At 48.3% G+C, this 23,360-nt stretch overlaps 2 protein-coding genes across 6 annotated transcripts in view; one reads left to right on the plus strand and one right to left on the minus strand.

Moving 5' to 3' along the window:
* The first annotated feature begins 1,705 nt into the window (after window positions 1-1,705).
* On the plus strand, window positions 1,706-2,638 carry Or2h2 (olfactory receptor family 2 subfamily H member 2). Its single transcript, NM_212493.1, has one exon. The coding sequence runs from the start codon at window positions 1,706-1,708 to the stop codon at window positions 2,636-2,638; it is 933 nt and encodes a 310-aa protein (NP_997658.1).
* A 9,538-nt stretch (window positions 2,639-12,176) lies between these two features.
* Gabbr1 (gamma-aminobutyric acid type B receptor subunit 1) overlaps window positions 12,177-23,360 on the minus strand; it is a 29,574-nt gene continuing 18,390 nt past the window's right edge. For 2 of the 5 annotated variants that reach the window (XM_039099118.2, XM_006255879.5), the window contains 11 exons: window positions 22,913-22,990; window positions 20,100-20,250; window positions 19,537-19,669; window positions 17,477-17,593; window positions 17,283-17,390; window positions 16,644-16,737; window positions 16,415-16,507; window positions 15,948-16,075; window positions 14,473-14,601; window positions 14,224-14,367; window positions 12,192-13,657 (listed from right to left, as the gene is read on the minus strand). In XM_039099118.2, the coding sequence (XP_038955046.1) occupies window positions 13,484-13,657; window positions 14,224-14,367; window positions 14,473-14,601; window positions 15,948-16,075; window positions 16,415-16,507; window positions 16,644-16,737; window positions 17,283-17,390; window positions 17,477-17,593; window positions 19,537-19,669; window positions 20,100-20,250; window positions 22,913-22,990 (1,349 nt within the window). In that variant the 3' untranslated portion in view covers window positions 12,192-13,483. Of the gene's footprint in view, window positions 13,658-14,223; window positions 14,368-14,472; window positions 14,602-15,947; window positions 16,076-16,414; window positions 16,508-16,643; window positions 16,738-17,282; window positions 17,391-17,476; window positions 17,594-19,536; window positions 19,670-20,099; window positions 20,251-22,912; window positions 22,991-23,360 lie in introns of those variants that run through there. The other 3 variants (NM_031028.3, XM_063279560.1, XR_005497343.2) reach the window with 3 other exon arrangements.

Raw genomic sequence — 23,360 nt, forward strand, 5'->3', positions numbered from 1 at the left:
CTGAGCACTACCATGAAAGGCAATGCCACCATGCCCGACCTAAACAGGGTGAATTTCTATCACCTATATCGAATCAGGTGGCCATGTGGTTTCATTCCTTCAAGCTCTGAACAGAAGACCACGATCAGCCACAGTTCCCCTCTTTCTGCATTTCTCTGAACACCAGGCCAGGGAAATGATCTCTGGAGTCTTGATCCTAATGTCTGGTGAATAGATGGCCTGAAACATGTTATTTACCTAAGACAGTTCGGTCATTGATGAAATTGGGAAGATCACTGCAGGGACACTGTGGAAACGAGGTGTTCAGATAGCTATCTATCTCAATTGGCCCAAGGAAAATATTTCACGGGTGTAAAATGCTAATAGAAAAATGAGAGAATGGTTATCAGATGACTTCTTCAGATGACTACCCCCTGCCCTGGTTTGTAGCACAACGTTTACATCTTAAAGCTTAAGAAAAAGACAAATGTACAGACCAGTAAATGCCAGAAAGACAGATAGGCAGTGGCGGCACACACCTTCAATCCCAGAACTGGAGACAGAGGCAAGCAGATAGCTCTGAGTATGAGGCTAGCCTGGTCTACAGAATGACAAGACAGCCAGGGCTACACAAGGAAACATTGTGTGTGTGTGTATGTGTGTGTGTGTGTGTGTGTGTGTGTGTGTGTGTGTGTGTGTGTGTGTGTGTGACAGAGAGAGAGAGAGAGAGAGAGAGAAACTACCAAGGTAGTTATGTATATTTCTTAAGGGATGGATTTCTGTAGGCAAATGTATCTTATTCACGTGGGTGGTTTATATCCTTGTCAAATGGGAGTTTATTCTGTGGATGTAATTTGGATTGAGAACTTAACAAATAAACCTGAATGCTGGGTTGCAGTTTGTTGAATCTTGATTTTACCGGGTGGCTGGAACCAGAGAGTTCTCAGCTAGCAGAGAGCCACCAGGAGAGATACTAATCAGAGATAAATTGTGGTTAGTTCCATATGGCCCCCCTGATTCTAGGGACCAGTGGGCCAAGACGCCACACTGGAACAGCTTGTGGCTTGCCTAGCTCTGAGAGTACTTGAGGGCAGCATGGAGCCACTGAGATAAAAATACCTTGCAATGGGCTGGAGAGATGGCTCAGCGGTTAAGAGCACCCGACTACTCTTTCAGAGGTCATGAGTTCAATTCCCAGCAACCACATGGTGGCTCACAACCATCTGTAAAGAGATCCGATGCCCTCTTCTGGTGTATCTGAAGACAGCTACAGTGTACTTATATATAATAAATAAATAAATCTTAAAAAAAAAAAATACCTTGCAGTGCCATGTGGCCCCACAGGTGCTGGTACTAGAGAGGAATAAAAGGTTACCAGTTTTTTGATATTCACCGCAACAGGGTGCCACTACAGCAACATACAAAAAACTACATCAAAAGCAAAGAATGCTTTGCTGCTACTGACATCAGCGTCCTTTGCCCAGGCAGTCTTTGTGAGCAGCCACCTCTTCTCCAACACCTTCCTGGTTTCCTCTCAGCTACAGGACCCTATTGGACTGGGAGGAACAATGGAAGAGAAGTCCTTAGGTGATGGGCCTGGAGAAGGGAGTCTGAGAGACATCAGTCTACCTTGTGGGTCCTGAGGAGAAAGCAGAGTGAGTTTTCACCAGGCCCTTTGTACCACACTAATCTGACAATCTTATCCCTCCAACCAGACACAGACACCATGGTCAACCAGAGCTCCCCCATGGGCTTCCTCCTGCTGGGCTTCTCTGAACAACCACACCTGGAAAAGATTCTCTTCGTGGTTGTCTTGTGTTCCTACCTCCTCACCCTCCTAGGAAACACTCTCATCCTCCTGCTGTCCACACTCGACCCCAGGCTCCACTCTCCAATGTACTTCTTCCTCTCCAACCTCTCCTTCTTGGACCTCTGCTTCACCACAACCTGTGTCCCCCAGATGCTACTCAACCTCTGGGGCCCCACAAAGACCATCAGCTTCCTAGGATGCTTTGTCCAGCTCTTCATCTTCTTAGCCCTGGGGACAACGGAGTGCATCCTGCTGGCAGTCATGGCCTTCGACCGCTATGTGGCTGTCTGCCGGCCCCTGCACTATGCCACCATCGTCCACCCACGCCTGTGTTGGCAGCTGGCAGCTGTGGCCTGGGTGATTGGCCTGGTGGAGTCAGTGGTTCAGACACCATCCACCCTTCACCTGCCCTTCTGTCCCCACCATCAGGTTGACGACTTCGTGTGTGAGGTCCCTGCTTTGATTCGACTGTCCTGTGGGGATACCACCTACAATGAGATCCAGATGGCTGTTGCCAGTGTCTTCATCTTGGTTGTGCCTCTGAGCCTCATCCTGGTCTCTTACGGTGCCATCGCCAGGGCAGTGCTGAGGATACGTTCTGCAAAGGGGCGCAGGAAAGCTTTTGGGACCTGCTCCTCCCACCTCATCGTGGTCACCCTCTTCTACAGCTCAGTAATCGCTGTCTACCTGCAGCCCAAAAATCCCTATGCCCAAGAGAGGGGCAAGTTCTTTGGTCTCTTCTATGCTGTGGGAACTCCTTCTCTTAACCCTCTCATCTACACCCTAAGGAACAAGGAAGTAAAGAGGGCACTCAAGAGGCTGCTGTGGAAGGAAGTAGAGCCCACGTGACACGCTCTCAGTAAGCTGAATGGGAAACTTGCATGCCGTGTACGCTTAAGTTTTCCTCCCTACCCTCTTCAGACCTATCCTGCCTCTGTAGTAGATGACAGACTGTAAGACACAAAGAAGAGAGGTTCAGTAAAGGAGTATAACTGTGTGAAACCTTACCACATGAATCGAACGTACTCTATCTGTATCTTCATTTTATTAATTCACCCTTGTCCTCGAAAGCCCTGTCTGCACCCAGTGACTTTGTTTCTAATTCCCTTCCCTTGCCAGAGTGTTGCTATTCTTTTTTTTAAAGGTTACTTTTTAAAGAATTGTTTATTTTATGAGCACAATGTAGCTGTCTTCAGACACACGGGAAGAGGGCATCAGATCCCATTACAGATGGTTGTGAGCCACCATGTGGTACTGGGAATTGAACTCACGACCTCTGGAAGAGCAGTCGGTGCTCTTCACCGCTGAGCCATCAAGGCTTGATTTTTATATGTCTCTGTGTGAGTGTGTGTACGATGTCTGTGGAAGCAAGAAGAGGTTCCCTGAAATTAGCAGACAGTTGAGTTATCCAACATGGGTGCCTAACTTGAACTCTGGTCCTGGAAAAAGCACAAATGCTTTTAATGCTGAGCCATCTCTCTGGCTCCTTGTCATGTCCGTGTTGCTGCTCCCACACCATAATAAAATGACCCGGTATTGTTCGCTGGATGCCAGATAAAAAGAGCCTTGGGGAGCAGCCTGAAATGCAGTCAGTGGTCTCCTTACCAGTACCAGCCAGCCAGCTCACAAACAGGAATGGCTTCTCCTCAAAGGAGGGAGAACATTTTCTGCCCTGGGATTTTGGTGCCATCTACTGGCCACATCTGGAACTGCATTGATATACCGAAAAATCACCAAAGTCCCCTCTCTAAACAGAAGCACACACCAGGGTTGCTGGGGGGTAATTAACATTATAGTTGGTGTGATATACTCATGCTTTGCGATGTTCCAGGTACTGTCTAAAGTTACTTACACTCCTTGACCCACTTCATTCTTGTAGTATTATGAAGATTTATTCGGAAGCAAAAACGAAGAGTTCAAAACCATCTCTCAAAGTTCTCGACTAGTACTGGCACCCACCCAGCTAGTAATCCTGCTTTGACATAAATAGAGCCCTCCTAGCTCAAACGAGAAGCCTCAATTTGTCCTCAAACTTAAGAGGAGTCAATCTTAACTAGACATGTGTCCACAATGAAGCTAGCCTCCATATAGGTTTTCCAAGGGTTTCAAAGCACCCTGTGAGAGCACTAGAGACAGAAGGCAACTTTGGCAAGAAATTTGAGCCTGAAGGTTCGTCCCAGGACAGCGCTTCCTTGCATGTGCAAGGCCATGTGCTGGATTTCCAGTATCTATGATGATCTGAGAACTAAGAAGCTGGATGAAGGGAGTAGGAAGGCGGGGAGGGGGGTCACCATAAATCTGTCACCTGCCTGGGCTAAATAGGAAGGCCCCATGGGAAAAAATAAGGATAATTTGTCTCAATGTGTTCCTGCCTTGGCTCTACAATTTCAAAGCTTTTGGTCATGAGTGGAACTTGAAAGTTAGATACAAAGTGGCACAAAAAAGTATGTGTAAGGTTCTAATCTATCTAGCTTTCCTGTTAAATGTAGCAATACCAAACTCCCTTTGGGCACAGGATACCAGTGAAGGAGGAAGAGGGAAATCCTAGTTTCATATCTACTTCAAGTGTTAGCATTTACTCTGGCATGAGCCCAGAGTGTCAGTATTAGCTCTATCTTAACCCCAATCGTCACTGCAGCCTTTCCTGAGCCATAGTATGTCTGCTCAGCTACATTTTGGGGCTGTCCTAATGCAGGACTTCTTCTAGTATGTTTAATAACCCTAATCTTAGACCTGTAAGTCATGCAACCTTCTAATTTTTTTTCTAATTTGCGATGTTTCGTTTTTTGTTTTTGTTGGGTTTTGGTTGTTGATACAGCATTACGTAGGCTTGGCTGGTCTGAAGGCTTGATACGAAGACCAGGTTGGTCTCAGACTCACAGAGAGCTCTGCCTGCTTCCGCCTCCCAAGTGCTAGAATTAAAGGCCTGTGCTACCACGCAACTTGGCCTGCATGTATATGCCCTGCCGGTGTGCCTGATGCCTGCAGTGGACCCACGTGTGACACTAGGAACCAAACCCAAGCTCTCAGAAAGAGCAACAAGTGCTCTTAACTACTGAGCACTAGTCCAGAACTTTTGAAACAGGCACTCCAAGCTGCTCTAATGCCCCTGAAAAGAAGGCTTCTTGGCTCTGGAAGCCTGCAGTCCAGGAAAGAACTGTGACTTTGGCTGGCCTAACGCCGCCTGCCCCTCCCCGCCGGCCCCATACCTCTAGCTTTTCTCAACTATTGCTAAACCCTGACAATGTCAGTTTGCTTGGAAAAGAGGCTTCTGACCATCTTCCTTGAATGCCCCATGCTCCTGCCATCCCCTGGACATCTCATCACAGATTCCAAGTCCTTGTAGATCATGATGTAGGGCAGAGGTTAGCAAACCAGTCTATGACCATGTGTAGCCACTACTTGTTTTTTTGTAAAGTTTTATTGGAATGGCAGAAAATACTGTAAAGTTACCAAAGCATAGTATAGGCTTAGAAGCTAACCCAAATAGAACTATCCGTCACCAGGATAAGAAGCTGCCCCTCAGGAATGCTGCCCTACTTAAAGATATGTTAAGAAGAAAAGACTAACTACCCCACCCCACCCCCAATGAACCGCATATGCTAGAATCCCTTTTCTCCATGTAGTAACGTAAAATCCTCATTGCTAATCCTTCCTGCTTTTCTGTTTCCTAAGCATGATGTCTCCTTTTGACCTCTATCTCCCTTTCTTGGTTATTAGCCAGTCAAAATCTTAAACCTCTTGCCCTGACAGTTTCTGTCTCTGAAGAGCCACGCCACCCCCCACCCCCCATACAAGTCCTGAAACATCCACTGTTGAACCCATGCTTGCTAGATTTCAATCCAGAGAGCTTAACTCTCCCTTTTAGCCATCTCTCCTATTGGCACAGCTAAAATTTTAGGCTTGCCTGTCTTTTCTTCCTCCACCCCCAAACTCCAAATTGTCCTCAATATTCCTCTGAGTTCCCTTTTAAATATCTTTTTTTTTTAATCTATGAGACCAAGAACCGTTGGAAGGAACCCAGTGTTCTCCAGGGCAGACATTTTTCTTGAAACCTGTCCCACAGCAAAGAGAACAAAATTTGAATTATCTGCTGACTTGGAGAATCGGCATTATCTGAGAAGGAACTGTGGCCTTAGATGTGTAGAGAGAATAATGCAAACTTGCCTTAGCTACAGTTAGAACTATGCAGGATGCACATCAGGATGGGAGTTAGATAAATGGAGGAACCCAGTATTATTAAATAAGGATCGGGCTGGTTTGGGAAGACACAAAAGCTGCTGAGTCAGATACAACTTCTCAAAAGATCCTTCCTTTAGTTTCCAACCTTCAGTAGTTAGGGTTTCCAGAGAGTAAGCACCGAAAAGGCTAGGCTGACTCCATGTCAGGCTTCAAAGTCCAGGCAAGTCCAGGCCTCAGAAGCTGCCCCACCACTTGGCCCGAGGCAAGGACAAATGGGTCTGCAGCAGTTTCCAGACTTCCTCAGCAAGTTTCCAGTCCCCACACCCTGGTAATGGACCGTCCATAGAGATGGACCCAACAGATTAACATAGAGGTCACCTACCCCAGAATTCCATAATGTCCTTTAAGTCAGGCCTGCAAGCTCACTTGGTTGTTTCTCTATTCTGGTAATGGGAGACCCCAGCGTGCTGGATTTCCGCAGAATAAAACACTCTTTGTGTTTACCTACTATTTGAATCCGGGGTGTTATTCTTTAGGGAATCATGGACCCTTACAGCACTTAGCACAGATACCTGTGAATATCACAGGAATCAGAGACAGTGTGGAAGCTTGGGGCTACACCTGCATGTCATTTCTAGCTATCAGTTCACTTCTGAGTCCCCAACAAAGCTAGCCTCTCTGTGCACAACTGCCCTAAACCCGTAGTAGAATAATTCCTCAAAACACACAGCTTTATTTCCTATATTTGCGTTGTGAGGACAACATAAACCCCATTTGTCTCCACATAAGGACCCTGTGTGACTCCATTTAAGGACCAGGCGTTATTTCGAGAAAAGGCCAGAAGTCACCAAATCTAGACCAAAAAACACCCCTCCCAGGGAACAGCCTGGGGATAACCACAACAATGGGGAAATGTCTCAGAATAGGCACTGGGCAGTCCTATTTCATCACTCAGTTAAACATTCTTGATATAGGAATGCAGACTACTGACCCCTGTGAACCCCTTAGAACACACCAATGAAACTTCAGATTATCTAATCCTTCTAGAGAGCTCCCCCGGTTCCCTATGAAGCCTGGGTGCCTTTGTCTGGGGTTCCCATTTCAAAGAATGGTCAATCCCCACAGGCTGGTTGTTTGAGGAATAAACACTCTTTGTCTTTGCATACTGAGTCTGGGGTCTTCCTTCAGGGACTTTCAAACCCTTATAGTAATTTATTTTTGTCTTGCCAGGTAGCTCTGGCTGGCCTGAAACTCTCAGGTGAGGCTCCAGCTTCTGACTTCTGAGATAAAAGGCACAACACCACACCCTGCACAACAGGAGGCTTTAACACAGGCCTCTAGCGATTACTTGGAGGTAAAGGCTACAGGAAATCAAGGAATTCCTCCCCAAGGAATGCTGCCCAGCAGGGAACAAAATTTCCTTTTCTAAAGGAAATTCGCATTTGAAAAGGTCTTATCTTAGCAAGGGAGAGGGCTCATGTTTAAATCTACATAACAAAGTTCTACTCAATGGCGGTATTTACCGCTTTCCCTGATCGTGTTGCTCTCACACTTTTTCCCCTCTACGAGCTCACTCAGAGATGAAATTCATCCCCTTTGGGTAGACTAACTTTTACAGTCATCCTCCCCAGTCTCTATGTGTTCGTGTTCGTTACTAGTATTCTCAGAAGAATGTGTGTAGCTGGTCTTTGCTACCTTATGGGTTCTTCTGTCTTCCACAACTCTCCACTAACTTAACTCCCTAACACTAAACGGAAGGGAAACCAAGTGGGAGGGGACAGAGGAAAGAGACCCCTAAATCTAATTTTGTTTTTCATTCCTTCTTGTCGCAAACCCCACGAAATGACCAACAACCAACCCAGTCTGCTTCTCGAGGCACTACCATTTATACTCCCTCTGAAAAGTTCCCAGAATATGCTGTTGGGTCCGTTCTTTTTTTTTTTTTTTTTTTTTTTTTTTTAAGATTTATTCACTTATGAGTACACTGTAGTTGTCTTCAAACACACCAGAAGAGGGCATCCGATTTCATTACAGTTGGTTGTGAGCCACCATGTGGTTGCTGGGATTTGAACTCAGGACCTCTGGAAGAGCAGTCAGTGCTCTTTTTTTTTTTTTTTTTCTATTCTCTCTCTTTTTTTTTTTTTTTTTTTTTTTTTTGAGCTGGGGACCGAACCCAGGGCCTTCTGCTTGCTAGGTAAGCGCTCTACCACTGAGCCAAATCCCCAACCCGCAGTCAGTGCTCTTAACCGCTGAGCCATCTCTTGAGCGTGGGTCCGTTCTTGATAACTGACAGTCTTATTCTACCTTTTATGATTAAATCAGAAACTTTTTCTGTATAAGTCTTTGTGTGTGTGTGTGTGTGCGTGTGTGTGTGCTTGTGTATGTATAAGAAAATCCAATCCAAAATACTCTTCCTTTGCATGGTGAGCCCAGTAAGTTGTGTTGGGTTTCAGACCTCTGACCGGCAGATGCCTATTTAACATACCAAAGCAGTCCTGGCTCCAGGTTCTCCCAGCATCCCTCAGTCCCTACCTATTGCAGGGCAAGGCTGGCATACCCTGCCCTCATCCCTGAACTTTCCAGCCCTGGGGCTGGGTTCTTCACTATATAATCCAGACATTTTGGTTCATATTCATTCATTCACTCATTCTCTCTCCCTTCCTCCCTCCCTTACCCCCCCATACCCTTTTCCCTCCCCCCCCCCTCTCTCTCTCCCAAACGTGTGCACAAAGCATGTGTTAATTTCACATCTGTCTCTTAGTAATCTTCTACCTGCCTGCAAGACCTCAGCGGGAAAACTTATGACAGAGGATTTTTTCCTTCTTCCACAGTACACCCACCAGAAGATGCATACCATTTTCCTGCTCCGGAGGAAGCAGGGCTGTCTGTATTCCTGTCTAACAGTACCTGCACTGGGAATCACCTTTCCCTCAGCCTCTAGACCTTCCTAATGCTGTGACCCTTTAATACAGTTCTTCTTTGAACCCCAACCGTAAAGCTATTCCATTGCTACTTCATAACTTCAACTCTGCCACTGTTGAGCCGTAGTGTAAATATCTGATATGCAGGATATCTGATACGAGACCCCTGTGAAAGGGTCATTTGGCTTCCAAAAGGGGTCATGATCCACAGGTTGAAAACGGAGGCACTGGACTCCAGTGTTACTTCTTGCTCCAGCAGGGGGCGGTAAGGGTGAATGCATTTACAATGGCCGTCAATGAGTTTTTAAAATCACATGCTTGAGGCAGAATGATGTGGAGCCCACTTTTTCGGTTGAAGGACAAAGTGAAGAATTCTCTGCTCTAAAAGGCCTTGGTGAATAAACCAAGATTCACCTGTTTGGGGCAGCCTAAGGTTATTCTGATTATTGTTAGGGGAAGCTGCAATTAGCAGTCATCTTCAAACTAGACAGGAAGAGAAGGTCTAGGGTGGCAGCTAGACCCCCTGAAACCTCCAAAAAGAAGAACCTGGTGAAACACTGAATGTCAGATGAGATAAACAAAACTGTCTTGGTTACCCGGCTCAGTACAATGGCACACACCTGAGGTTCCAACAATCCAGAGGCAGAAGCAGGTGGATTTCTGAGTTCGAGGTCACCCTGGTCTACACAGTGAGTTCTAGGCCAGTTAGGATCCTGTCTCAAAAAGAAAAAGGGGGCTGGGGGGGGGTGGAGTGGGGAGAGGCACAAACCTGGGTGATCATCCAAAGAGAAGGTGCACGGTATGGTAAGGTTATGACACTGCCTTTGCAGAGGGAAGACCAGCCTCAGCAGGCCATGTTTCCAGATAAAGCTGCAATGATACACTTAACTCTGTTCTACATGTGTTTTCCCCAGAGCTACCCTTTGAACCTGGCACGGTAGAACGCGCTAGAAACCGTGCTGTGTGACTTCCAAGGACTGCTGACAAATTACCTGTCTCTCCCGCCTCCAGGGAGACTCAACTTTGGAGACCCGAGTAGGGGTTTTAGCCCACACCCTAGGCAAGCAGGCTGGTTCCAAGACAAAACTCACCTCCAGTGGTTAAAAAGGACTTAATTGCTCCCTGTCTTCAAGCCTGCATGCCGTTGTGTAGTGTGGACCCCCAACCCACCCCCTGTAGCTTATTTAACCCCTATCCCATAGAAGCAATGATGTTGCTGCTGTTAGGCTGCTGCGGTTACCAGGCTACCCAGTAGCCCATGCATAGTCTGCATGTTGGCTCCACCCTTACTGCTGACAATGTTCCTCTACCCCGGTTTGGCCCGGTAATGAGCATGCGACCCCCTTCCATAAGACTGTCCCGAGGGGGGCTGGGGATTTAGCTCAGTGCTAGAGCGCTTACCTAGGAAGCGCAAGGCCCTGGGTTCGGTCCCCAGCTCCGAAAAAAAAAAGAACCAAAAAAAAAAAAAAAAAAAAAAAGACTGTCCCGAGGGGGTCTGTTTCTCTCTCCCCTCCCCCTTACAGAGGCCATCTTGCTCACTTCTCTCTCCCAGTTCTTAGAAGCACACCCTCCCACAGTAAGTGACTTGTCTAGCCAGCACTTCCTAACTGCAATCCCCAGGGAGGCTGCGGCAGGATTCTTGTAACATTCCAGTCTGGACTACCCAGCCGGAGCCCCTTCTAGGAAATAAAATAAAATTCTGTTACCAGGCGAAGTGCTTAACACCTATAACCCAATACTTGGAAGGCCGGGGCGAGAGGACTACCATGAGTTCAAGACAAGCTTGGGTTATAGATTCAGGTAGAGCTGTATGACAAGACCCTGGATCAAAACAAAACACCCTCCCTACCTCTTAACAGGCGTGGCAGTACGCACCGGTAACAGGATACTTGAGAGGTTTCCACAAGAGGACAGACGGTTCAAGGACAGACAGTTCACTGTCAACTACATAGTGAGGGTGAGGCTAGCCTGGGCCATAGAGATGAAATCCTATCTTAAGTGAATTTCAATGCAGTATTCACGGGAAGCTCTAGTGGCCAGGGTTAGGGCAGAGCTGAGAATGATGTCACAGGTATGTGACAGAGCATGAGGACTAGCAGGCAGCCTAGAATGCAGGATACACTGCCTGAGGAAAAGCCACAGGTAGAGTCAGCCCCACAGAGCCCAGGGACGGATGCTTCCAGAGCTCCCTCAGACCTTTGAACTCTGCACTCTTTGTACCTCTCAACTCTGCTGCTTGGGGTTACTGCATTCTCTTGCTACCCTCTGCCTCACCCTTGGCTGTCGTGGGACTTCTGAGTTTCCATTAACTATTCACTTCCGACCTAAGTGCAATGTAGGTTTAGGAAGTAGGTTTAGGACGTAGCTTTAGTCTACCAGGGGCCGTTATGTGGCTACGGATGCAGCTTCTAAAGCAGACTGTTAATGTCTACACTGGGTTTCTCTACTCCACAGACCTCTCCTTTCTCTAAGAATATTCCACTGCAGGAAGAAGGGGAACTCAAATTAAATCCATTTGGTCCAGGGTGGACAATCACTACGGGTTGTTTTCAAAGGAGGCCTAAGATCTAACTGCCATTTTGAGGACAGTGAAACGATAGGGCCCACCCAATCCTTGAAGCTTTCATGCAGCAAGAGAGAAGGAGAGTCACCCTAAACAAAAATCCCAAGTTTTCTCCTCCAGGCCTTTCAAACATTCATCCTGATCGAAAATTCTTCCCAGGATACTCAGCGTTCCCTAGATAATGGTTTTCAAGTTCAGAGGCTTATCCAGAACCTGGCAGTCATCGTTTGCTTGTGAATCTTCCTTTCCGAGGAGGAGACTCCTCACGTCCGCTCAGCTGCCTGCTCCAGGTTCCCAGAGCATGCCCACCGCTGTCAGGGAATCAGGGAGGCAGCCATAACAGAGGCTACCCTGGACCAAGCAGATCCAACCATTGGGATGCATAATTAGTCCAGTTCTTGTATGCTGCACTCCATGGAGAAATGCATCATCACCATTACTGTTATGATCAGATCACAAAAATGAAGAATATAGATTAGGGGACATTTCTGCATTCGGTGCAGGCCTGACTCCAGAGCCCACACTTCTAACCACTAATGCCATCACTCACTAATCACTAATCGGGCTCTTCATCTTATCCAGCTCTGCCCTCGATAATCCCTGCATGGATCAATCACACAGCTCTCTGCACCTCTCTGCCTCAAAGCCTTTTCATCAAGTCCAATCCTGAGAGCCTGGGCTTCTCCCTTGGCGGAGCCCACTCAGTTCACAGGACAGAGGATGAGGTGCTGAGTCATACTGTTCACTGCTTTATTGAGATTCGGGGAGATCCTTCCCCCCCAAGAGACACCACAGTGTGAAAGGGACGCCGCCTCCCGCCCCGTCAGTCCATCTGTCCGTGCCTTCATTTGGTCAGGACTCGCACCCACTATTCCACTGGAAACAGCCTCCAACCTGTCCCCATTTCTTTTTCCCTTAAGTTCTGAAAAATAATGACGATGATAATGAAGGAAAGGAAACCACGACGCAGCAGATCTGAGAAATGACTGAAGAGAATGAAGGTGGACGCACGAGAGCAAAGAACAGAGGGAACATCTGCGGATGAACCTAAGGCCAAGGAGAGTTTTTGGATGGCTCAGAAAACATGGACTGGGGGGAGCCCGATTAACTGTGTGTGTTGGGTGTTCACGGCTCTACTGGAAGAAGACAGGACATGAGCTAGACAGACAACTGGAATCCCAATTACTCAGAAGGCTGAGACAGCCAGTCAGGGCAACACGAACGCATGCACACGGGCGCACGCGTGGGCACACACACACACACACAGTACACAGAGGCATACAAGTAAAACATAAGCAGACACAATGCGTGCACATGAGGGAGACAGCGTAGCGTGCTCAACGCATCATACACACCTACCGGAGCATGCCACTTCACGCACCCACAAACCACCGTGCACTCACAGACGCAGCTTATGCAGACAGCACAAGTGAACGGCCGCACAAAGCACTCAGAAGCGAGCACATTTGTACAGGACGACATGCAGCTGCCTAGGAGAGGGCAGGATGCGGGGTGTGTGTGTGTGTGTGTGTGTGTGTGTGTGTGTGTGTGTGTGTGTGTGTAGAACGAGTCCCCTGGGAGAGGAAGCCATGGAGACATGTAGAAGGAGAAGAATAATGGAAGGAGATTCTGAGGCTGAAAAATGGAGAGAGCGAGAGCCCTGCTAGTGTAGGAAGACCCCTGCTGCTGAAATGACAGGAGTTGCTGTGGTAACTGTACAAGACAGGCTACCGGAGAAAAATGAGATGCCCCTCTGGAGCCATGAGTGAATAATAACTCCAAGCAGGGTTCAAACAAAACCTGTGAAGTGGAGATATAAAATTATAGGGGAGAAAGAAAACAGTCTGTTTCCCAGAGTACTGGAGACCCAAATAACCCCAGATGCACAGAGCGACATGTATTTATAAGAGGGGGATTGGAGCGTGTGCTCTCCAGGTTGGAGATAGGAGTCCTTACCCTCCTCCCAGGCCCCCACCCTCTTCCCAGACCCTTCCCTCCCCTACTGGCTTGATCCTTCTCCATGCCCCCTCACTTGTAAAGCAAATGTACTCGACTCCCATCACAGCTAAGCCGGTCAGGGGGCTCAGAGGGTCCCCTGGGAAGGCCCCCAGAGGGATCTGGGGGTGTTGGGGGGTGGCGCCGTGAGCGGAGTTGCTGCCGAGACTGGAGCTGATGGCGCAGTTCAGAGACGCGCTCCTCTTTCTGGAGGAAGAAACACAATCGGGAGTGTGGGAGGAGGGCGATGTGGAATGGAAGGAGGGAGGGGGGGGGAGACGATGAAACGAGATGTACGAGTGAGAAAGGAAATTAAAATGTGAATCAGGGGAGAACAAAGGAAGCCCACAGAACGTAATGGCACCGAGAGAATAGATGGAGAAAATCAGTGATTTAAAAAAAAAAAAAAAGGAATAAATGAAGATTGCATCAGACAAGTGGAAAGGCCATTTCCCGCCCCCACCCAGCACTGCACGGTCCCTAACTACAGCCCGGACACAGTAACACTGTGGGCAACCAATGTCTCACAATGGCCTCCCCCTAACTACTGCCAGTGACTGCTCTTTTGCCTCAGGTGGGCTGAAGTCTGCAGAACCCCCCTCCCTCTCCTCGGGCTGACGGGACTGAAACTCAACCCTTCCCCTCTCCCTCTCCGGTTCCTCTGCAGGCCGAGACCCTCTGTGAACCACCAACACTCAAACCTCTATCGAAGGCCCCACTACGGGCAACCCACCCTCAGACACGGGGGGCCCCGGTTGTTTGTCACCGCACACCTCAGCGATGATCTTTTCCAGTTCTCGGTTTTCCTTCTCCAACAGTCGGGACTTCTCTTCCTCGTTGTTGTTGGTGGATGATCCTGTTTTCATGGTGTCCTGCGTTTCAGACTGCCATTCCCCTCGGGTGATCAGCCTGCGCATCTGCGGGGGCAAACAAACGTTTGGGCGTGGGGTGGCTGGGCGAGGCTGCGTGAGTGAAAAGAGTAATGAAACACTGGAAGTCCTGCCTCCATCTGGAGACCTCACCTTGGGCACAAAGAGCACAACCAGAGTGATGTAGGAAGAGAACACGATGGCCAGAGAGGCAAAGGCAAAGGCTGCGTCCTGCTGACTGGAAAGGATCATGGTCACAGGAGCAGTGATGAGACACAGGACCTAGGAAGACAGCGTTTGGGAGACTCAGGGTTACAGCTCAATGAGGTGCGGGGTTTTCTTCCCCCCTCATCAAGAGTCAGTAAATGCAGACTTGCAATGAACACTCCACAAATCCTCAACTTTAAATAGCTAAAAAGAAAAAAAAAAATCGGAGATAAACTATCAACCCCTTCCCTCAAGACTTTCAGCATCCTCTGTCGTTGCAAAGTGATATAAGGTAGCATGGTTTTTTTTAAAGCTTTCTTTTCTTATCTCTTATATCATATATGTACATGCACATGCATCAGGGTGCACGTACGCGTATACCAAGGCTAGAGGGAAACCTCAGTTTCCATTTCTCCTCCATCTTGGTTTTTTCATAAAGGGTCCCTCACTGACGGGAAGCTGCCTCGTCCCTGAGAGCGGAGGATCTACGTGTCTGCCTCTTATCAGAGCTGGGATCACAAGCACATGTCATTACACCTGGTTTTTCTGATGTGGGTTCTAAAGTTGACTTGTAAGCACCAGAACCTATCACCCCCAGTCCCCGGTGTAATGTGCTTTCTAAACCGCTGTGTAGTATATCCTCTGAGTTCAAACATTCCTTTCTCAAAGAAAGAGGGAGACGTGTTTGAAAATCAGTCAATGCGTTAAGTTATGTAAGCAGTACCCAATTCCTGGTGAGAGAGAATGCTCTCCTGCGCCTACAAGTCGGGCAGTGGACTCTGCGTGTGCCTTTACTGTGAGTTTGCTGTAGTGGGCATTTTAGACAATCATAAATGTCATTAAGACCCTCGTACTCCTGCAGTAACCGACGTACGGATTCACCAAGTGTGACGGTCAGATTTGTCGGTTTGACAGTCTAGATTCTAGACTCCGGAATCACTCAGGTGATAATCAATGAGGCCTGGTTATGTGAGCATGTTCTGGGGGGATTCCAGGTTGAGTAGGCATGAATGCTGCTATGTCTCTCCACTCCTGGATGACCAGCCTCAAGGTCCTGTGCTGGCTTCCCTCAGTGATGGACTAGAGCCTGGAATTGTGAGCTGAAATAAGCCCTTTCCCCTCAAAGTTGCTTTTTTATCCAAGTATTTTTGTACAACAGCAGAAATGGAAACAGAGCGCCAAGCCAGGCTCTGGTAGAATCGTTTCTATTGTGATTCTCTATTTAGGGTTGAGTCAACATTTGCTCACGTCTTCTTGGGAAAAGTCATAAAAAAAAAATGACCTTATAGATCAGACATTAGTCAGTGTTTTATGACTTCTACACAAACGGCTTCAGATCTAATTTTCTGATTCTTCTGGTTCTATCACCTTAACAGCGCCACGAGTTTCCATGACCAACTCCAGGCATTGAGAGAGCTTACCGCGACATTGTAGATAGCCATGCCCACGGCCCTGTGGTCATTGATCTTTTCAGTGGACACGCTCTTGGTTTCGTAAGCAAGAAAGATTCCCAGCAGCAGCAGCAGCCCCTTGTAACCATAGAAAATGCCTAGAAGAGCAGGAAAGGGTCACGGGGGCAACAAGGACCATCATACTCCCAACCCAATCCTCTCCCTCTCTTTCCTCTCTTTGTTGCTCACTACTGTACTTTGTAGCTCCTCTGTGTAAAAAAAGCCCCCGCTTTCCATTCCAGACCCTCTGCCTGTGGCTTCCTGTGGAGCAGCTAGGAAGGATCCAATGGATGTTACCCCAGTATCTCAACCCATCCCCTCCAGGCAGCAACACACAGCTAAGAGTCTTAGTTCATTGGGTGGATTTGTAGATTGGATGAATGTTGGTCAGGCTGAAGGGAGGCTAAGCCCACAACCTCGCAACCTTGGTCACTTACTCTCAGGAGCTGGCCAGACACAGATGGGTGAGTCACCGCCTACAGTGGCCCTCCGCTGAACATCACTACTCACAGCAAAAGACCAAAGCTCTCCTATTGGAAAAGTTTAGTGTAGTCATAGGGCACTGAAGCTGTCTCCTCGGAATGTTCCTTCCCTGGTCTGTTGCTGTTACCCTTCTCTCCTGCTTATGTTTCCTCCCTCCCCTCCTCCTACCCGTGTCCCACACACCAAGCCACGTATTCATCTTCTTGGAGCTGCAGTGCTCCAACTGGGGCAGAATGGAGACATCGATGTCTTCCTTTGGTTCCTCCTTGGCAAAAGTCTAAGGGAGAAAAAGGAGCAGGATAAACGACCGTATTCTTACCCAGCTCCTGGGTCTTCCTTCTGAGACTTAGTACTGTGCCAGGTCCTACTCCAGGCCTGGGGACATCCTCCTGAACACACTAGAAGGGCTTGCTCCCCACTTTCCCTAAGGCTCGGAAACCCTACGCATCCTCCCGGATCCCCGACTTCCCTTCTTTAGATAAACCTAGACGCTTCTGATAAGGCTCCACCAGGCAAAGACAGAGGCAACCCTAATAGATAGAATATGGAAAAGTTCTCTCCCTGAGTAGCTTCCTTTTCTTTTTAAAGGTGGGGAGGTCTCCCTATGTAGCCCTGGCAGGCCTGGAATGGAACTCACCATGTAGACCTAGCTAGCCTCAAATTCACACAAATCCATCTGTCCCTGCCACCCGAGTTTTGGGATTGAAACCATACTGGGATTAAAGGATGTGCGACTTCAGGATCACACGCAACCCTGGAAATGCTAAGCTGGTGAGCCCTGCCTAGTTTCCTGACCCCAGCAACTCCTCAAGTGATAGATACCTCAATGGTTCGGTGCAAGGGGTCCACAATCTGCCAGATGGCAAGAGTCAGGACATCCATGCCCACCAGCAGGCCCACAGTGGCATAGAGTTTCCAGGGCTCTAGGGTCTGAGTAGACAGCCAGAGAGAAGACAGGTCAGGAGGAGGTCTTCTCTATGCCCGGGATCAAAGGCTGCGTCTGGGAAGTAACTCACCTTCCTCCACTCCTTCTTCTCCTCCTTCTTCGTGAAGACTGTGTGGACCCACCAGATCTTGGTGAACATAGAGCCATAGCCCAGACTAAAGCCCAAGCCCAAGAGCCAAAGGCGGGCCTAGAAGGGGAGAAAGGGAGGGAGATAGGTTAGGACTGAGGCCATGGTGGGTGGAACTGCAGGAGGCAGCGGGAATAATGACCAGATGGCCAAAAGCAAGCAGGATACAGCAAGCAGAGCACCTTGGATGGGAGGGGAGGGGAGGGAAGGGAAGGGGAAGGCGAAGGGGTCTGCACTCACCCATTCCTCTCATCTGTCTGCTCTACTGCTACAGGACCAGGCTATTCTTGCTAAACCCTTACCGACCTAATCTAGAACCTACAGTTACCACCTGCACACATCTGACTATGACACAGCATGGCCCATCACCTCCCAGGCCCTCACTGACCCTGTGCTCACCTACGCAGCTACACTGAACTGCTCAGTCTCCCTTGCCTGCTCTTTCAGATCGCATGCGTCCTTGCACAAAACCCATCTCCTTCCTGGGGCCCACTCAAGCACAAGCACGGACAGTGAGCCACTTCCCTTCTCTTCCATAGTCCTGCTGCAGCCGGTTGGCTATCCCTCCCGCAGTATGCCGATTCCACTAGGAACAGACACCTCCGAAGATGTGAACGCATGTATGTGTTGTTGTAAAAATATAAAAATAAAAAGGTATAGTTGTCTTTTACCCCACTAGGTCCACACCGCGGTGCCCCAAGATATCTGCTAGATACCATGGCGGAAACACATCCCAGCCGCACACTTTCCTACACTCAAATCCTCACATAAAAGAACACACAACACAATAATCTTTGACCCAATTGATAAGATATAATTGCCCACTTAAACATACAAAGCCCAGTACCATCCATCCCTTGAGAACATTAATAACAACCTGTAAATACACAGAGCAGAATCTTAACATCACCTGCAATCTTGTCTTGCCATGGCTTCTCTGCCCCTCTCTCCCTCCTGTCTCTCTTTTCTCTCCTGTCTCCTCCTCTTCCTTCAAACTTCTCTCCTGCCCATCCTTCCTTCTCCTCCAATAACAGGCCTCCTTCTATCCTATACCTGCCCCTCACCTGTACTTTACAAATTCAATGGCAAGGTTCTGGTGAAGTCACCTGAGTTCTGAGTATGTGACTAGGCAGCTGTCCTTGGGGCAATGGAATTAGCATCAAAATACAGATAACTTCAGGGCAAACCACAACATGTATGTGTCCACGTGTTATGCGCATAGCACACGATCAGGACAGAAACACAGTGAAAGGAGGGAGCCAGTGGGAAGAACCAGGGAAAGGGTAGATGCTTCATAGAGGAGAGAAAAACACTCAAGAAACATTCAAGAGTGGGGTTGGGGATTTGGCTCAGTGGTAGAGCGCTTCCCTAGGAAGCGCAAGGTCCTGGGTTCAGTCCCCAGCCCCCGGGGGGGGGGGGGGGGAGAGAAACATTCAAGAGAAACATCACTGAAGCCAGCCTTTCCTCATAGTCCCAGAAACTCCATGAGTCCAGTCCCAGAGGCTTCCTCCCTCTCTGATGAAATGTCTTTTGCCCAAACAGTCTGCTTGCATTCTGCCTTCAACAAACATTTCAAACTCCGACCGAGGCTCCCACGGGAAAGCCCAGTTTTGTTTCTCAGCCCACACACCACAGACAAGCCACTATTGTTCACAGGTTCCGTGCACAGACCCCTTCCTTTCTTTGTCCTCAGTATGTCACCCCTCTCCTCTCCAAGGCATGCCTAGCAACCTTGCAACCAGCCAGGGAACTGTAGAATAGAATAAGTCTGGTGCCCAGAAAGAAGAGACAGAGCCAAAGCCAGAGAGAAAGAGAGAGAGAGAGAGACACAGACAGACAGACAGACAGACAGACAGACACAGAGAGAGAGACAGCAGAGAGTGACAATAGGAGGCAGGAAAGGACACATAAGTCAGGGAAAGAGGAGAGACAGGGAGGGTGCTCCTGAGAGGGCTAGGAAAGCCATATTCTGCAAGGTCTACACTGGCCCACCATATACTCACCTGGCAGACAAACGGGAACTGGCTTCTCCCTATGTGGTAACCATCCAGCCCGAGAGGGAAGACAGCAGCCAGTGCCAGTGAGCAGCCCACAGCAGTCAGATTGTTCAGGTTGGGCTGGGAGTTCTGGATATAACTAGGGCAGAGGCGGAGAAGGTGGGAGAAAGAGCAGAATTACTCCATCTCCTCCAGGGAGGCTTGGCTCTCCAAAAATGCCATCAATAGCAAGACCCTATCCTCAGGGCCGAGAAAGGAGACAGGCCGAGAACGGGCGAAAAGAACACCCAGGGTAAGAACACTGCTAGGCCAGAGGGCTGGACCTAGGGGAGCACAGGGCTTCTGCAACATAAGGCCCTCCAGGAATGTTTTTGTTTTTCTAGCTGACTACTTTGAAACAAGGGTAGGGGTCATGCCTCATTCCCTTACATTTCCAGTGAGTCATCGCATGACTCTCTACGGCTCGCACACGGCCTTGAGAGTCACTATTTCCTTACTCTTCGGAGAGTACTTCGGTCAGTATTTGCAGAGCCAGCCAGGCCAGGGGTCAAGTCAGAAGAGAAACTTACCGAACGTGGGAGTTGTAGATGTTAAAGGACAGACAGACAACAGCAAGAACAATGCCCAGGCTGGAGAGAACTGAGACGGAGATAAAGAGTTTCTGAGACAGGAAACGGAATGTCTTGATGACCAAGGTCTGGTCAGCTGGGGGAGACCCTCCTGCAGGGCACAGGGGAGAAGGGGGGGGGGAGAAAAAGGAGGGAGGACACGGCATCAAGGCAGGATAGGAGAGTGGTGAAAGACAAGCTTCTGAGGGAAGAGTCAGAGTGGGCTGAAGGCATGAGGCCCTCAACACACTGAGGGGCTGTGGTAGCCAGAATGCTGGAGGACACTGGGGACCTTGAGAAACACTAGAAATAGGACAATGGGGTCTGTGCTGAAGAGGGGCCCAGCCTTTGACTCCTCGTTCCCTTGGGGGTTTTTTGTCTTGTTTTTGTTTGTTTGATTGGTTGGTTTTTGGTTCTTCAAGACAGGGTTTGTCCATTTTCTCCATGTAGCCCTGGCTGCCTCGGAACTCTTGCCTGGACAGGCTGGCCTCAAACTCAGAGATCTAACTGCCTCTGTCTCCTGAGTGCTGGGATTAAAGCCATGAGCCACCACAGCCAGCTTTTACTTCTCGTTCTTGTTGTTTCTTTGCCTTACAGCAAAGGAAAATAAGAGACGAAAGAAGGGAAAAGAGCTGAAATAACCCTATAAGGTCACCAATCACTTCATTAAAAGGTGCAAAAGACAATTACAGAAGCAGAAAATCAGAGGAGCCTCCAAGTACCCAGTGTGGTCTTCTAGCCTCCAGCAAAGGTTAGGAGAACAGTCCTAGCAAGGATGTGTTCCCCAAAACTGTTTTCCAGTTACTATTAAGAGGAAGCTCAAATTTGTAAGGGGGTAGGGATGGGGTAGATGCAAAGTGCCTACTTAATTTCAATTTGCTCAGCTTTTAAAAGAAAAAATTAAAAAGCCAATTTAGGCCATGCGGTGTTCATAACCGTACAGAGCAGTGACCTGAATTCAGGCTACAAAACTAAATAGATAATAAAAACGAAAGTGAGGTCTAGACATGTTAGCTCACAGTAATGGAGACAACCTTTGGGAGGGCTAGGGCACGACTGACATAACTTTGAGGTCAGTTTGGCTTCAAAGTAAGAATCTGTCTCAAAATAAAACAGGGGTTGGGGGGAAGGGAGATGGCCCACCAGTTAAGAACACTCTGCTCTTCCAGAGGACCTGAGTTCAGTTCCCAGCACCCACGTGGTAGGTCACAACCACCTGTAACTCCAGGGATTCTGGTGGCTTGTTTCAGAGAGCACCGGGCACACAAATGGTGTACACACACACACACACACACACACACACACACACACACACACACACAAGCAAAACACTTATTGGCCCATAAAAATTAGTTAAATTTGTAAAGTTAAGACAGAAAGATAGCTCAGCGGGTAAAAGCAATTGTTATGTAAACCTGGCAACATTAAGTTGGATCGGAAGAACCTGGTAAAGACCAGAAGGAGAGGACCAACTTCACAAAGCTGCCTTCTAAGAACACCACGGCTACACAGCGTGAATGTACACACATGCTAGCTAACTTTCCCAGCAGTGCTGGGAATAATGAGACTTTACACTAGACAGGGCTGCCTTCAATGGGCCTTTCTACCACTCCTCATCGGTAGGAACTTCTTTTTTGCCTACCTCCTGTCATTCTTTCCTATTTCCTGTCATTTAGCACATCAAAAATAACAGCTCTCTTTCCCTCTTGAAAAAGTATGTGGTAGGTAGGAGGCTGGAGAGATGGCTCAGGGATTAAGAGCACTGGATGCTCTTCAAGAGGCCCGGAGTTCAATTCCCAGCAACTACATAGTGGCTTGCAACCATCTATAATGGGATCTGATGCCCTCTTCTGGCCTGCACCAGATATGCACATAGAACACTCATAAGTAAATTAAGTTTTGAAAAAGTGCACGGTGGGCCAGATGTGCATACACCTTTAATCCCAGCACTTGGAAGGAAGAGGATTCCTGAGGATCTCTAGGAATTGGAGGCCAGCCTAGTCTACATTGCAAATTCTGGGGCAGGCAGTCAGACACAGGACTTTCAAAACAACAAAACAAAACAAAACCCTGCAAGATAAGCCAGGCATTGTGATTCACACCTGAACTCCCAACACTTAAGGTGCTGAGGCAGGAAGATCATCCCAACTTCAAGATGGACCTGGGCTACCACAATGAGCTCAAGCCCAGCTTGAGCTATGGGATGAAGCCCTGCTTCAAAAAAAAAAAAAAAAAAAAAAAAAAAAAGGGCGGGGGCGGGGACCAAAAACCAAAAACGAAAGCTGGCATAAATGACTCAGGGCATAAAAGTTCTTGCTACCAAGCCTGATGATCTGAGTTCAATTCCCAGGACCCACACGGTGGTAGGAGAGGCCACTTATGAGTTGTCCTCTGACCTCTACACGTACGCGAACGAAATGTATAAAATGTGAGGGGAAGACAAAACAAAAGAGCACAAAAGAGCCAATGGGAACAGCGTGAAACTCTGCCTCCCTTCCTCCAGTTGGGACCTGAAGCCTGGTTCTAGCATACCAAGGCTGGGTGATAGCTTCCATTTCTCTCAGCCTGTGTTGTCTTTAATTCCCACCCACTGAAGCCGAGAGCACTGTTAGAAAACAAAACAAAACGGGGTAACCCCTGGCCCGCTCCAGCTTCACCCCAACTCACCTCTCCTCCCTCCTTGGCAGCTATGTTCACTCCCAATCCCCGCCCAACCCACCTGCCATTTCAACCTAAAAGCACCCTCCCTTGTTCAGAAGCACCAAAGAACTCACCAATCCACTTGTCCGTTTTGGACCAGGAAAGATCATCCTTGGTGCTGTCGTAGTAGCCGATCTTCTTGTAGCTGCCGCCTGAGCAAAGGACAAGGGGTTGCCGTGGGTAAGGAGAGGCCATTTTTCAAGCGTCCATTACCCTCAGGGTCGCTCTCCGTGGTTGCGTATAATAACACATAATAAGCAACTCAAGGATGCCCGTAAGGACGCAAGTCACCTGGTTAGGCAACCTAAATCTACAGCAATGCAAGGTGGTTCCCAAGGCAGTAAGTATACATGAATAAGCAGGAGGTATATATGAATAAATAAATATGTATGTGAGTGTATACATGAATAAGTAATAAAACCCCTAAGCACATAAGGCTCTCTACAGAGGAAGGAGACTTGGCACGTCTACCACATATTCTACTGCCTCACACCTCTCCCAGCAACACGTCTCTCGCTTCCA

This window comes from Rattus norvegicus, chromosome 20, assembly GCF_036323735.1.
Source record: "Rattus norvegicus strain BN/NHsdMcwi chromosome 20, GRCr8, whole genome shotgun sequence".
In the NCBI taxonomy this organism is placed as follows: domain Eukaryota; kingdom Metazoa; phylum Chordata; class Mammalia; order Rodentia; family Muridae; genus Rattus; species Rattus norvegicus.

Bases quoted from the DNA above. Each gene is read 5' to 3' on its own strand.
- Or2h2 (NM_212493.1), top strand. From the start codon at position 1,706: ATGGTCAACCAGAGCTCCCCCATGGGCTTCCTCCTGCTGGGCTTCTCT.